This window comes from Mytilus californianus, unplaced genomic scaffold (assembly GCF_021869535.1).
Source record: "Mytilus californianus isolate M0D057914Y unplaced genomic scaffold, xbMytCali1.0.p SCAF_1, whole genome shotgun sequence".
Taxonomy (NCBI): Eukaryota; Metazoa; Mollusca; class Bivalvia; order Mytilida; family Mytilidae; genus Mytilus; species Mytilus californianus.
In genome coordinates, this window is record NW_026262581.1 from 44,664,278 (window position 1) to 44,680,350 (window position 16,073).

Genomic DNA, 16,073 nt, shown 5'->3' on the forward strand with positions numbered 1-16,073 from the left:
CTTAGTGTATAAATCAAAATCAAACTTTTTTATTTCTTTTAAACTTTTATAGATTTGGTTCAATGTAGAGCTAGACTATATCCAAACACCAGTCTATTATTGAAAACTGTTTGTTCCATGTCCTCTAGACATCTTAATAATTTGTTTGCTGTCACAATGGCTTATATCCCACATGGCCTTTACTTTAGACAGAAAAGCATGAAAAACTTCAGAAAAAGAAAACTGATGAAATTACAATTTATTTCATTTTATAGGCTTTACCAATGAAATGTTAGAAATGATATATAATATAGCATTCACATGTCATTTACACAACTATAAAATACTTAGCAATGAAATTATATAAATGTGTTTTATTTGTAATATTGAGCCTTGATGTAATAGTGAATCCTGTTAATATATTATACATGTGACGCACCAACTACTCTTAATTTCAATAGACCATTTTCGTATTACCGACTTTTGACTCCCTATTATACAATGTCTTGACAGGTTACCTATTCTGTGGTAGGACATCCTGGTACTCCGTCAAGTAAGAGCAACATACAAAAGGAAAATCAAACTTTCAATCAGTACAATTTAGAGGTTAAGATCACTTTTTTCTGATGATTTTGTCATGTATAGAAAACATAAAACAGTCAATTTCCCCCCAAAATTGTACCAATTGAAAGCTTGATTTTACTTCTTTAGTTGCTCTTACCTGACCAAGTACCAGGATGTCCTACCACAAAGTAGGTAACCCTTCGTAAAATTACATAATCCGGAGTCAAAGTCAGTAATATGAAAATATTCTATAAATGCTGGTCATTTTCTATCAATGTCAACTAAATTTTAATTTTTTTTAACTAAATGTTGGAAACTTTTTCTATTAAAAAAAATTTAACAGCATTTTGAAGAAATTCCTATACTAGCTTCTTTGCTTTAAAATAACAACATAAAAACAATTCAAAGTCCTAAACATGAATTTTTAATTAATAATATACCAGATAAAGCTATTGTTTGTTCTGTCATTTAAATTTTTGATAAAATTAAAAAAAAAAACATCTTAATAAAAGACATGCAGTGTTATATGAACAAGCACCATTTTGTAAGCTTTGTCCTGCAGAAACTTGTACATGCAGTCCCTTGAACACATCTTTAATCAACTCAAAACTATACAATTTTCTATGCAGTCAAAAAAATCTACAAATTTAGCAGTTTTTCAGCATCAGCCTTCAGTTTTTAAACTTGACTCAATTTGCACACAGACACAGGCAAGCTCCTGAACAATTTTCTGATGTTCTGATCCCTGAAGTTACTTTTTTATGAATTTTGTTATTACTATCTTAAATAATTTTTATCTTTTTTAAACTAAAAAATTTGTTAATATTGAAAATATTAAATTCAGTATTACAGTTTAATGATAAGGATAGAATTATAGCAATTATATTGATATCTTAAATAATTTATAAATTTTGACAAACCAACAAAAAAAAATAGAAAAATTAAATGTTTGAAAATCAACATTTACATTTTTAATTTTCACCATCCAGGATAGTAAATGATGGTAGATCATTTCTGTATGTTCTTCAAAAAAAAATTAATTTTGTACAACACATTTCAAAACATCATCAGCAAATCTCAATTCATTTGAATTAATTACATCTAAGTCGACTTTTCTTCAATGAGAACATCTCAACAATTTTGTCCAGTTAATATTTGCATCTTTTTAACTCCAGGCTGATTATAAAAAAACTAATGAATCTGAACACTTTCTGACTGTACAATACTAAAATAATATACAATGTAAAGCACTCTTATATTTTTAAATTAATAATATATAGTATGATGCAAAAAATTGGTACAACTGCAAATGATTATGCCAATATTTGTGTATATTTCTATCCATTTCCAAGCAAAAAATTCATTGAAAACATTTCAACCAACACTTGTGTTACAGCATATTATTTTCCCAAATCAACAGGTACAGAAGATAATGTTGGACCCTATCACAGCATCCTTGTAGTTAACAAGTTTTCATTCAAATATTTCACAAATGAGCAAAAAGATAACTTGGTCATATCATTATTGCACATTTTATTGCATGCCTAGAAGAATTTCCTTTTGGGAAATGTTTTTTTTTGTGTGTGTGCTTTTTTCCTGCTACCTTTTATGCCCCATCCTCTTTGAAAATACAATGATAAATATGTCAACAACAAAAAAATCTTTACCTTTTGCTGATTAAAAATAATTTCATTACATTTCTCCAGTATAAAGTCAACTTGTTACTAAGAACCAAATAAAGAGAAAAAACTTAGTATGAAATCATTATAAAAGAAAAGAAAAAATGAAGTCTAAAAAGCCAAAGCTATGTCCAAATATTAAAGGGTGGCTGTAACTATTTCTCCCCCACAAAATGCATAGATGAAACAAATGGAGGTAATTTTGTCATCTTCATAGTCTCTTTATTTCACCTCTCATTTAAAAAATATTGCCATCAGATCCAATATTCTTTTTTTCACTCTGATGTAGCAATACAAAGAACACTAAGTAAAATAATTCATCATTCACAAGAATACAAAAAAAATATTTTCACAAAGGACTAACAATAAATTACTTAAAATGGATAAAAGTAGCAAAAAGGAAACACTTCCATGGCAGTTATCTCCCATTTTGCCAGACTTCACATTTTGTTCTAGAGTTAATTGTTAAATACATCTAAATATTACAACATAATACATCCACCTTTCTTTTTCTTCTTTGTTTGTAGAGCTGCCCGGGTGGCTGTTTCAAATACTTCTCTCACTCCCTCCTTTGTTTTGGCTGAACATTCAAGGTAACCATATGCATTTATTTTTTCTGCCATTGCTCTACCGTCTTCTGGTCGAACAGGCTCCTGTTTCATTTTCATAAGATCTCTTTTTATATTTTCATCATTTCTCAGATCTTTCTTATTACCTACAAGTATGATTGGTACATTTGGGCAGAAGTGTTTTACTTCAGGAGTCCATTTTTCTGGTATATTTTCTAAGCTGTCTGGACTATCTATTGAGAAGCACATAAGAATGACATCTGTATCTGGGTAGGAGAGTGGACGGAGTCTGTCGTAATCTTCCTGTCCAGCTGTATCCCATAGAGCTAATTCTACCTACAAAACAAATGAACAATACTTAAATACTGCATTTTCCTGCTGAGGTCACAGTTTAATCATAATTTAACAGGTTACTCATATTCAATGTTAAAGCAAATCCAGGTTTTCAACTCAAAAATTATTTCCATAAACCACAGCTTTGATTTCTATAAATATTGGGGATTCATAAATTGGATATCTGAAATAGCTAACGAGAATTTAAAAAAGTAAATCAAGAAATACAATATGTCGACATAACCAAATTTGTCAATAAACTAATAGAAGTTATTTGTCCTCAAATGCAGATTTTTACCCATTTATTGCAAATTGACATTCTAAGCAATTTGTCCCCGTCATGATTACTCTATAAAATTTTGGTTTTCAGATAATTAACAATAACTTGCATTCACATTGATGTACTTTTCTACCCATGACGCCTGTTGGTTTTCAATAGAGACAAACACACAAAATCTATACCAGATAGCCTTAGGATCATTCATGCCAAGTATGGTTAAAATTTGTTCAGTAAGATTTATATAGAAAGTTGATGATCATACATTAAGTGTTTGCAATAGCTCAGATGACAAAGGGCCAGCCAGTTGAGGTAAAAAGCTGTACTGACTTTCTTGGCTGAGCTTTATATAACCAATTATCCACAATTGACTTGAACTGCTCTATTTTGACATGTAAAACTCCAGGAACAAAATCTACAGCCTTGTTGAAGCAAACATAATTAAATAAAAGAAGAATGTGTCTGAAGACACGTATGCCCCTAGTCAAGCTTTGCAATTCTCCAAGTTATAAAGGGCATAATTCTGGAACGGCTGGTGACTCTTAGCAATATGTATGAGTCTCATAAAATTTGGATGAGGAAAACTTTATTTAGAGTGCAGCAATAATAAACTGCTTCGCTGAGCGCAGCTGGATAGGCCCGCAGAGGTCCAACCCTGAACAGTTGGGGCAAAAATGGACACAATATTCAAGCTTGATACAGGTCTGAATTTGGATTGTTATTAAATATTTGACATATTATAGGTTTCTGAATAAATGTAGTCAAAGAACTTGAAATTGATTATATGAATTGAATTTATATTCAATTAAAGATTTCTTGCTGTTGTGCAATACACTGTGCCGTTGCCCAATACTTAGTAAATCTGTTGTCAGACTATAAACAAATAAAGTTCAATTTATTTTCAATGTCATATTAGAAATTTATAAAAATGTAAAGGGAGCTTACATCAATAGATATAAACAACTCACCAAAGTTTCATGAGAATTGCTGACAGCATTTTTGAGTTATTGTCCGAAAACTGGAAAATCCCCCCTTTTTTAATGAATAAAACCCCATAACTCAGAAATGATAAATGAAAAATTTATAAAATTCTAAACGGAGCTTACATCAATAGATATATAAACAATTCACCAAAGTTTCATAAGAACTGCTGAAAGCATTTTTGATTTTTTGTCCGAAAACTGGAAAATCCCCCTTTTTTTATGAATAAAACCCTGTAACTCGGAAATGTCAAATCTAAAATATTTAAAAATCAAAAGGGAGCTCATGTCAATAGATATAAACAATTCACTACAATTTCTTGCAAGTTGGTGAAAGCATTCTTGAGTTATTGTCCGAAAACTGGAAAATCCCCCTTTTTTTAATCATGGAAGTAATATTTAAAAGGAATAACAACGACTAATTAGCATGTATTAACAGCCTGCAGAGCTCTGTACTAAAGTCATATGATTTTATCCAATTATAGTCTCAGCGGCAAGACCCCTTTGGTTACTATCTGTGATACCGCGGTTGTAAAATGGCATCTGGAATTTCTTATCAGTCACGTGATTTTATCGAGTCCGGTAATTATAAAGCACCTGTGTGAAATCCGAGGTTTATTAATAAGAAGGTGGCGCTGTATCATATAAAACCTCTACCTTCAGAAAGAAGTCGTATGATGTAAAAAACTTGAAAAACGGACGAGAATTGTTCAACCTACAACAGTTTAGCTTGGAAAATTGTATTTAATTTAGCATATTTTTGCTTTTTACCGTTTGTTTTAAACTGTTCTAAAAGTATTTTCCTGTTAAAAGCGGATCCCGAGTAAAACAGTTAAATACCGATGAATCGATCAGGTTTCACATGATGTTGAACAAAATAATGTAGACAGATGTAGACATAGAATATTTTACTGTTGAAATGTGCCAAGTTTATCGAGATTTATAAAAATATTTACTTTCAAGTAATTGATTACGTTATTGAAACTGGACAATGAAAATCGGGATCAAAAGTTCGTAAACATGTTAAATTTATATCTATTTTAAAAAAGTGTTTACAATTGAATACTAATATTAATGTAGCACGTTACAGCAAAAAGAAAATCAACCATACAATACGAGCTTGACGCTATCTGTCTAACCGCAAATTTATTTTATATGAATTTGTTTATGTACAAATTAAAGAATAGAAACGTTTAAAATTGTGAATATTTAATTTGCCTGGTATACACGGAAGACTTGGGTTATTCGTATTTAATAAAAGGGGGTCGAAACATATTTTTTGTACAATCATCTTCTTAACTTTCAGAAATGTCTTCTTAATTAACTGCATGGTTTTAAGTATTAAAATTGAAAATGATCCACCCTTTTTCTTAAATTCAATATGTGATAACTGTCGGCCTAAACTATTAAGATCGAAAATAACATAAATAGGAAAAATAGACTAAAATCAACATTGAATGACTGACTCTATTCGGTAGCGTACAGCAGCGGAATGTAACGAGTGAACTATTCGGGTTACTTCGTACGTACATACGACAACTGGTTTATTCGTAATTTTCCGGGAACACGAAAATGACCGAAAAGTGTTAGTGATTTGATCTCTCGAGAGTCAATTACCATGCCATATATTAAACCAATTAACGAGTTATCGAAAGATGGGCGGTAACGCAGATGAAACCTTTGAAGTGACGACGATGTTATTCCAGGTTGTTCTTTGTCAGACAAATGTGTTCATGTATACACTGCAGTAGACAACTATTTTTGCTAATCTTAAAGGTTTTATTGATTCCTGATGTTTTTCAGTTTTTTTATATTCCATCTTTTGGCTTACAATTTTTTCCTGATGTGAATGAATCTAAGAGTGCTTCAATGAAGCAAAGTTTATGCATGAAAGCTACAAATACAAGTAGTGTCATATATTTGCTCTAGAACTGTTGGTCCCATGGGTATCATTTTTTCAGTAGCTACTACTTTGGCACTGGCATGACAAATCAAATATAAATTTTATTATTAAATAAATTGTTAACACATACATGACATACATGTAGGCAGGTCTCACTTTCTTGTTATTTTGATAGTAAAATGCAATGTCAATAAACTGTTAACACAGAGATATGTCTCGCCTATTTGTTATTTTGATAATGCAAATGTTAAAATTAAAATAGCAATACTTTAACATATAAGTTATACAAATATTTAAAGTCAATAAACCATGACTGAAGGTACAGGGCTAAACAATCTCCATGGAAATGAGATGTGCCAATGCTAATACAACTGCAGACCAAATACCATTGACTTTTCATAAGTCGTTCCCTTTAAACAAACCTAAACACAAACATTAACTTGTAAACTATGTAAAAGTTTTAAAGTCAATAAACCATAATTAGGGGGTGGGGTTATTTAATCTACATGGAAATGAAACTTGCAAATGCCAATACATGTGCATACAGAATATCATTGATTTAACATTAGTGGTTCATCTTAAACTGACCAAATAACAACTTATACATGTAAACTAAGCAAAAGTTTCAAAGTCAATAGACTATGACTGAGGGGTAAGGACCAAATATTCTCCATGGAAATGAGATGTGCCAATGCTAATACAACTGCATACCAATTATAATTGACCTAGTTTCAAAGTCAATAGACCATGAATGAGGGGGCGGGGCCAAATAATCTCAATGGAAATGAGATATGCCAATGCTAATACAACTGCATACCAAATCTCATTGACCAACCACTAGTGGTTCACCATGAACTAGACCTTATCACAAACAAATACATTGTTGACGCCACCGCTGCCGCAGGAAACAGCATACCTATGTCTCGCTTTTTGACTCCATCAAGGCGAGACAAAAATTGAAATACCAATATTTTAACTAAGTAATGCAATTATTCAAAGTCAATGAACCATAACTGATGGTACAGGGCCAAACAATCTCAATGGAAATGAGATGTGCCAATGCTTAACAACTGCATACCAAATATCATTGACCTACAACTAATGGTTTCCAATAAACTGACCTTATCACAAACTAATACATGTAAACTAACCATAAGTTTCAAAGTCAAAAGACCATGGCTGAGGGGGCCGGGCCACATAATAGCCTTGGAAATGAGATGTGCAAATGCTAACATAACAGCATACCAAATATCTTTGACCTACCACTAGCATGACTAGATAATTCCCCATAAACTGACCTAATCAGAAAATAATACATGTAAACTAAGCAAAAGTTTCAAAGTCAACAGACCATTGTTGAGATGCGGGTCAAATAGTCTCCATAGAAGCTAGATGTGCAAATGGTTATACAACTGTATACCAAATATTATTGACCTGCCACTAGTGGTTTCCCATAAACTGACCTAATCACAAACTAATACATTGCTGAGGCTGCCCTCGGAAACAGCATACCTACGTCTTGCTTTTCAGCTCCGTCAAGGCTAGACAAAACTATGACCTGATACTGTACAGACTCGCCGACTGGATGGAACATAATGCAACTCAACTATTCTTACATTAAAATTCAATGCTTCAACCTGTTTGAATTCTACAAAGAACTTCATTCTTGAGTAGATGAGCAACAAAATTAATAAAGTGCTATTTCCATTTCCAAAAAAAAGACAATTTCTTTGCATAAAAAAATGATAAAACTTTTAATAAAATAATGTGGTCAATAACAAATGTATCATGAATATTATATCAAATTCATGTTGTGTTCATTTTATCATTTTGTGCTCAATAGCAATTTGAATGATAAAGCATGATTGTTAAAGCAAAGTATTGGTGTTTGAAGTTTGATATTATGAAGCTATGAAAGTCTGAAAAGTTCTTCCTTTATAAAAATATGGTATATTTTGTCATGTTTGTACATGTAGCTTTCTCAAACATGTACTTGCAAATATGGCAACTTCTAAAGTGATTTTTGTAAAGAAATTCATTTCTTGTGTAAGATTAAAGAGTTGACAAAAGACAGCTTCGTTTTTTTTATTACTGTAGTTTTCTCCATTTTATTTAATAATATTATCATATGTTTGGTCTTGAGCATAAAATGACATACATGTAGTCTATTTCAGGAAAACGACCTGTACCTGCATACATCTTGACATACTTTTTTAAACCTTTCCAGCCAAGCAAAACTGGTTTGATGTTAATCGCTTTTTTCTTCTGACAAATAAATCTAGTTTTTCTAACAGACAATTGAGATACATGCTGTTTCTACACAAGTAACGTTATCAGTCAACATTTTACCTGTACACTGCTGATTAAATTTTTCTTTGTATGCAGATAAACTTCCTCATTTTTAAGTCTAAGGAAAACATTGTTTTTTTTGTCTATAAACAATTTTTATTTGAAATCTATGATAAAAATGACACACACCTTAACTACTTCCTTATATATAGAGTACATCATCAACAAAAGTTCAATTATTCTTCTCGAACACAAGATACTGTAAATTCAGAAATAATGCAAGGTTTATATTCATGCGAATAATGTGACTATGTGAGCATTGCAATAATAAGAACTTGCATTCTGATATCTGATTCATATATCTTAATGCATATTTTCATGAAATCGCAATAATAAATGCACACAATAATTTCTGAATTAACAGTATATCTTTTTTCTTTTTCTCTCGACTTATACGGCAGTGCATGCTTCTTTGTATAGTTATTATAGTTTGTGGATTGGTTTTTTTTTATTGTCTTATTTGCTTTTGTAAGATTATTCATATATCTGTCTTCTCATCAACATTATGTACATTTTTGTCATGTTTAGAATATATATGCGTCCTCTTGTACACTCATGTGTCTGAGGTTAATCAAACATTTGGATCTTTGAATCTTTCCAGATAATAAGTTCCAGAAGTGAATGGCTTCTTTGTTTGGCCAACACAAATTCTAAACTGTTTATGATAAAATTTATGGAGAACAGAATTAGTTTGAACTGTTTGGTTTGAGTTTAAATCACTTGAAATTGCATATTTTTGCACCTTAATTAGGCCAAATAAAAATAAATGTGTGGTTCCAGTTACCCTACTGACCCTAGTTTAAACTCCCTTACTCTTAACTTTTTTTGCATTTCTGAAAAATAAATTTTGAACGATCCCATTTGTGGAATGTGAACTTCATTGATTGAATTAACAGATTTCTATCATCTGAATTTCCATTATGACTAAAAATGCAACAAATTCTTAACAGAATGCAACAAAATTAACTAAAACAGTAACATGTCTTCTTATTATAACCAAAAATATAAAATGGCAAACTTCCAGTAGTGGCGTGTACAAAAGCAGAATCACACCTACAGAATTTTTTTTTTAGGACTTAACAGGAACCACACATATATTTTTATTTGGCTTATAAGAAATGATTGCTTGTTGTTTGCTTTATTTCATATATGAAAAGTGTCAAGTAGAATCCAGTTAAAAATCTTTACTATAACACTATAACAACACAAAATATTGTTAAATGTATATTGAAGATGAAGTGCAATGTCTTTTCTCAAATTTAATATTTTGGACTAGACCATACTAGGCAATGAAGATTAAAAATATACCAAACATTTAATAGACAAATCTACATCTGCATTTATATTTACAAAGATCATGCATAAAATATATAGAATCTAGAAATGATAAGTAATCATATATAAAAGCTTCTAAGGCAAAGAAAGAAGCATCTGACATCCATAGTTTGTCAAGCTAATGCAGTCACTTTCCACGCAATGAGAATGTTAATATGTTTAATGTGCTAGTGTGTAAGAACAAGGAATGGCTTCACATATTTAAGGAATGCATGAAATTAATCTCAAATATACAAAATATAACTTAACATTATTTATTACACTTCAAAGAAATGGAATTACTGAAATTTGGCTTGTTCATACAAAACAATGAAAACAGTCATACTCAAATAAATAATATCCCTATTTAAGGTTTCTCGGGGGGAAAAGTTGCACTGAGCTTCAAGGTTATTTGATGTTTTATCTGTAAATCTAGAATATTTTGCACTTCCTGCGTTTAGATTTCTTGACTTGCAGGGCTGCTCGGGTGGCAGTTTCAAACACCTCTCTTACTCCTTCCTTAGTTTTGGCGGAACATTCTAAATATGCAAATGCATGTATGTTTTCTGCCATAGTTTGACCCTCTGCAGTTTTGACTGGTTCCTGTTTCATTTTCTTCAATTCTCTTTTGGTATTTTCATCATTTCTAGTGTCCTTTTTGTTCCCTACTAGAATTATAGGTACAGTTGGGCAGAAGTGTTTAACTTCGGGTGTCCATTTTTCTGGTATATTTTCTAAGCTGTCAGGACTATCTATAGAGAAGCACATAAGAATGACATCTGTATCTGGGTAGGAGAGTGGACGGAGTCTGTCGTAGTCTTCCTGTCCAGCTGTATCCCACAATGCAAGCTCAACCTAAAAATGAAACAAAATTACAATTAGCCGACATTTTACAGCAGTTCTTTAACATGCTGCTACTGAACAAAAATTGGAACTACTGATAACAACAACATGAAGAACGGCAATCCAAAACTAACACAAAAATCATCATGCAAATAATACAAAAAAAAGAAAGTGCAAAGAATACTGAAAAGCAATATTGATATAAGTGCTGTGTTAGAAGAGAACAAAAAATAGTTTGTAATGCAAGTATTGGGAGGAAAATATAATAATGAAAATCCATTCCGGTATATAGGTCTTTTTTTAAAGTAAAAAATCATGCAGGTCAAAAAATAACAATTTCATGCTGACATTTGAAAATCAACTCACCATTTATTTGGCTTGAGGGAGTTGTCAGCTTCAGTAATTCCAAAATCGATGCAAATTTTCGCGAAACAACAAATGATACTTTGCCGAAAATTTTGTGATTTGACATCACTACATACGCACATTTTTAGACAGTATTATATTGGATCATTGAACAGCGGAAAAAGAAAGATGCAGTTAACCAAATCTTCCACTGAGAAAGTACAAAATGCTGTAACTTAAAAAGCCATACGAATAAATGAAATTGTATAAATCATGGCTACAACAATTATGAACAGGGAAAAGCTTTATTGTGTGTGTGCAAATAGCAATGTGTTCATGGTGTCAGATTTAATATATTGATGTGTTCTAATTATACTGGGAGAGGATTTAAAGATTTGTGAATAATACATAGAAAGTTGTTTTATTGTTATACAGTGAAAAAATGTATCTCCAAGATCCAAGAGGAGACATACATATAACGTCTTTGAGTAAAGAAAATATATGTGAAAATCTATATATAATGTGACAAAAAAATGTCATGAAAGTATACACTTCTTATGGTTAAGATATATTTGTAATGAATTTATATGATTTGAACTTCAACCTTCTAAAGTCAAATGATATGAGTATGGAAAATATTTTATACATGAACAGAATGTTCCTAAAATTTTAGTGAACATTCATTTGTTTGTCAACATGAAAAAAAAAAATATTTACCCCATAACCACCATGATAATTACAAATAAAAAAGGGTTTTAAATAGGACTACATGTAGTCCTTATGGTACAAAATGTAAATATCCAGACCTTGACACCAATGTCGATCTTTGAAAACTGTGTTGCCCTGTAGAGGTCTTTTGGTTATTTTGTTGTTGGGTTGCTGACTCATTGACTTACCCCCAAATAAAGTCATATCCTTTTATAATCTTTAAAAAAATGTTATTTTTTTAATCTGCCAATTTTTTTGGTAAAGCAACTTAATTTTCAACTTTCTAAATCGTAATGCCAGTTAACTATATCATGAATTTGGTTTTCAAATTAAATATGTGACTTTTACAAAAGACATCAGTGATTTAAAAGATTGTTTGTGTATTAATGGATGCTGTCAATCATGCTTTTGTTTGAACTTACGGGTTTTAAGCTTTTTAGAGGATTTTTCATCCAGTCAAATTAAAATATACAAAGCTGTAAATTGTAGGAATTCAGAAATTTATAGGTTACTCATGCAGTCCCATGATAAATGTAGAAAACATATGATCAAAGCACTTTACACTTAAGACTTAACCACATACCTGTTTTCCATCAACTTCAATATCTGCTACATAATTCTCAAACACAGTTGGTACATATACTTCTGGGAATTGGTCTTTGCTGAACACAATAAGTAGACAAGTTTTACCACAAGCACCATCACCAACTATAACCAATTTCTTGCGTATAGCAGCCATTCCTGATGCATAAAAGTCTGAAAAAAGAACGATTTTGAAAATCTTATCAAGCAAATTTCATTGATTTAAAGTGCATGGAAACATGATTTCATTACTTACTGAAAGTTTTAAGCAACTATCCACCCTGTTTGAAAGAATAAGCCCATGTTCCACCTTAAAACGGTGTAGTTAGAGTTTCTTATCTAAAAGTTAGTCTGTAGACTGATTTTATAAGATACAATTTCTTGTATAAAATTACCATGTTTTCACCATGCTCAGTTCTGGAATCATAAACACTACTTTTAACAGAAAATTTCTCTATTTGTCAATAAACCAATTGTACAGTATTGTAAGATGCATAACAATGTCAAGTTCAGTCTTAACGCTTAACCACAAGTCCTACGGCCATGGCTTGTAAAAGTGCTTTCGGGCTTGTATAACTCTCCTCTACAAGCCAACAGAATCCAACTAAAATTTACAAAATATTGAGCGTCTGGCTTGTGGACTCAAAAGTTAAGCGTGAAGGCTGCAAGTTTGGTGCTAAAAATTAGGGTCAGTTCAAAACCCTCAATTTTTATTAAAATAAAAGTAGTCTTTTTTTCATCCAACACAAATCTGTTTTCCCCATAATTATTTCATGTACACAGTAGTTGTGATTTTCACTCAAAATTAATGATATTATTACATAAAAGTGACGATTGTGAGTTTTCCATGTACAACATTTTTTAATTTGTTCAGCCCTGTTTACTGACAGTACAGTGACAAAAATGTTATGCACTTTCAGGATAGGAATAATTATATAATAATCCAATAAGTAGGTTGCAATGTAAAAAGAAGATTGACAGAGAAATAGACAAAAAATTTAAGACAGTAGAAAAGGTTTGTTGGGACAGGGGAAAAATATTTGCCTTGCACAAGGCAACATACAGGCACTTTATTGGCCCTTAACGGTCAGAGAAAATGACACTCCTTCAGCAAGGCATTATGATATAATTTTCCTATTCTGACAAGAAATGGCAGGGTATTTTTTACATTCTGCACAGCCAAGTTTATGTGTACAGTTTATCTTCAAACTTCTGCAAAATTTATCCATAGCTTTTCTATAAATGATCTGCTTCATCTCGGTTGACATTTTCTCAGGGTAACAATCTGTACTATTGACCTCTTGTTATTGTTATTCATATGTTAATTCCTTCCCATAAGGTCTTTATAGCTTTATTTATGGTGTCCTAAAAGTGTAGTTCACACTAAGGGTGTCTTAATAGTGTTTCCATATGTGTTAATGGCACTATACAAGCTCTATGTAGACTTTTTTTTTGTAGTATTACCCTGCCCTTTTTAAAAGCTGCAGGAAACATTCAAATTTCAATTTGGATGTGGCTTTCACATAAATGTCATCTCCCAAGTGATTTTATTCACCTGGTATGGCTGGCTGAAACAATGATCCTAAAACCTCTTTAAAAAGCTACAAATGTCTCAAGTGGTTGTTTTCCAAATTTAGCCATCTAAATCCAGAAAACTTAATAATAATAATTGTATTAATGCTTACCAGAATAGCCAAGGTGAAATTAATATCGTAAAATTTTGACTTAAATTGGATACAAATCTTTTTTAAAGAAAATCTCATAACAGTTGTCAGATAATGATTCATTTATATTTATATTTTTTCCTGGATCGAAGGTTTCAAAGTGCAGACAATGTAAAAAACTTCATACTTATGTACTATGATTCAATAACAAAAACAACATATTTTATATTAACTGTTCTCATTTACATTCAATGCAATTCTACTGAAATTATGCAGATAAATGTCAGGCTATCGATGATGTCATCAAAACTAAAATGGCGATTATAAATTAACCCCAGCCAAAGCCGAATTCCAATTATTTCTTTGTCTCTTCAGTGAAATAACACAAGTAACAATTGAGTGGGTAAGTAAAACATCGGAATAATACTTCGTACATCTAAATATTAAAATTGCCGTTAATCTGGCTCCAAAATTTCGATCGCTACCAAATAGGGAAGTAGACTGCCGCCTCTTCATTAAAATGCAAAATTGTCAGATATAATATGATATTCTGACTATCTTATTTTTTCATCGAATAAAATGGACATTTATCTTACCTTCAAGACTATTAAAGGTGGCTTAAGACGGGTATATATAACCAAATTTTCGTTATTTCAACATTGACCACACCTCAAATATTCATACAGGGCGATCCGAACAATGCAGGTGCATTATGGGAACAGGTGATTTTCGAATCTTGCACTGTGGGTAATATTTCGTCTTAGTCATTTGTGTGGTTAGGTTAGTTACAATATGAAATTAGACGAAAAGAGGTGTGGCGAGAAAAAGCAGACGAAAACGTTAATTGAAAGAACATTCGTCATTTTCTTCAATATATTTAATTAAATATCACGAACTTTTTTTTTTCAAATGTGCTATTTCTTTATTTTAACTTAAAAGGCGTACCATAACCTATTGAAGTTTCTAGTGTTTGTTTTTTAGGAGTACAAGTGTACTGAGCCCTATTGATCTGTCGGACATACCTTTTTTTGTTTCTTCGTTTTTTCCAAAACAACTATCGAAAAGACGCATTTAGCAATGAGAGATTTATGTTCTTCCTATGTCCTTTTTTCTACAAGTTCCACTTAATATCTCAAACGAAATTGTACAAAGTTTACGACTTTACTTGTTTTATAGAACAGTCAATAAAGTTAAAATTAGTAACACAAAATGGACACTTTTCATTGGTTGCTGTACTATCAATAAATATAGCCCTTATCCGTATTATAACAACTATTTCACTGTGTCTAAACTACCCCGGCAAAAAATGTTTGGACTCGATAGTATCTAATGTCCGGTACGGTGACGGACAATCAACAGACAGAGAAAAGGTAGAATTTCTGTTTATTTATTTGTCATTTAATGACATTGAAGAATAAACATACACATATAACTATTTTCGATTGTGTGATGTAATATTTTCTACAACCGTTCTAGATTAATGGAGAAATAAGTAAAAAGGCACACGAAAATGGTGAATTGAGTGAACACTGCTACGAATTTGTTTAATTTCTCTTTAAATTGTGCACATTGTACGGAAAGAAAAGTACGGAAAGAAAGATATTAACACAGAGATTGCATGGCTAGTCACTATGAGCACCTCAATATTTGCATTTCTATGCATGGAACGAAATAAATGGGTCATGTCAAAATGGAAGGACCCTGTTTCGTCAATGTTGTTTATTACACAAGGACCCTGTTTTGTCTCAGTATAGGACCCGGTTTTGTTTTGTTTTGAAACCACAAATTTATGAAAAGCTACCTTAGCACGGATCTGGACATTGCCCATCGGAAGAAATTAAATATTTGAGTCAAAAAGATGTTATAAAGATGTTATTGCAATACAAACATGTGTTAAAATATATTTCAAACGGGAACTTTTCGTAATAGGGAGTAGACATTTTTGAATGCTATACGTATACCTTATTGATCTTATCTTCGAACT

General features: G+C 31.5%; 1 protein-coding gene across 3 annotated transcripts; it reads right to left on the reverse strand.

Moving 5' to 3' along the window:
• Positions 1–223: 223 nt before the first annotated feature.
• Positions 224–15,272, reverse strand: LOC127702964 (ras-like GTP-binding protein RHO). 3 transcript variants are annotated; one of them, XM_052207328.1, is made up of 3 exons: positions 15,112–15,272; positions 12,427–12,599; positions 224–3,127 (listed from the first exon to the last, which is right to left on the reverse strand). In XM_052207328.1, exons 1-3 carry the CDS (start codon positions 15,158–15,160, stop codon positions 2,705–2,707), a joined length of 645 nt encoding a protein of 214 aa, XP_052063288.1. In that variant the 5' UTR covers positions 15,161–15,272; the 3' UTR covers positions 224–2,704. The 3 variants fall into 3 exon arrangements, with proteins under 3 accessions (XP_052063288.1, XP_052063279.1, XP_052063296.1); XM_052207319.1 differs by lacking the exon at positions 224–3,127 and adding an exon at positions 9,937–10,802 and having other exon boundaries at positions 15,112–15,256; XM_052207336.1 differs by lacking the exons at positions 224–3,127; positions 15,112–15,272 and adding exons at positions 9,937–10,802; positions 14,686–14,822.
• Positions 15,273–16,073: the final 801 nt, after the last annotated feature.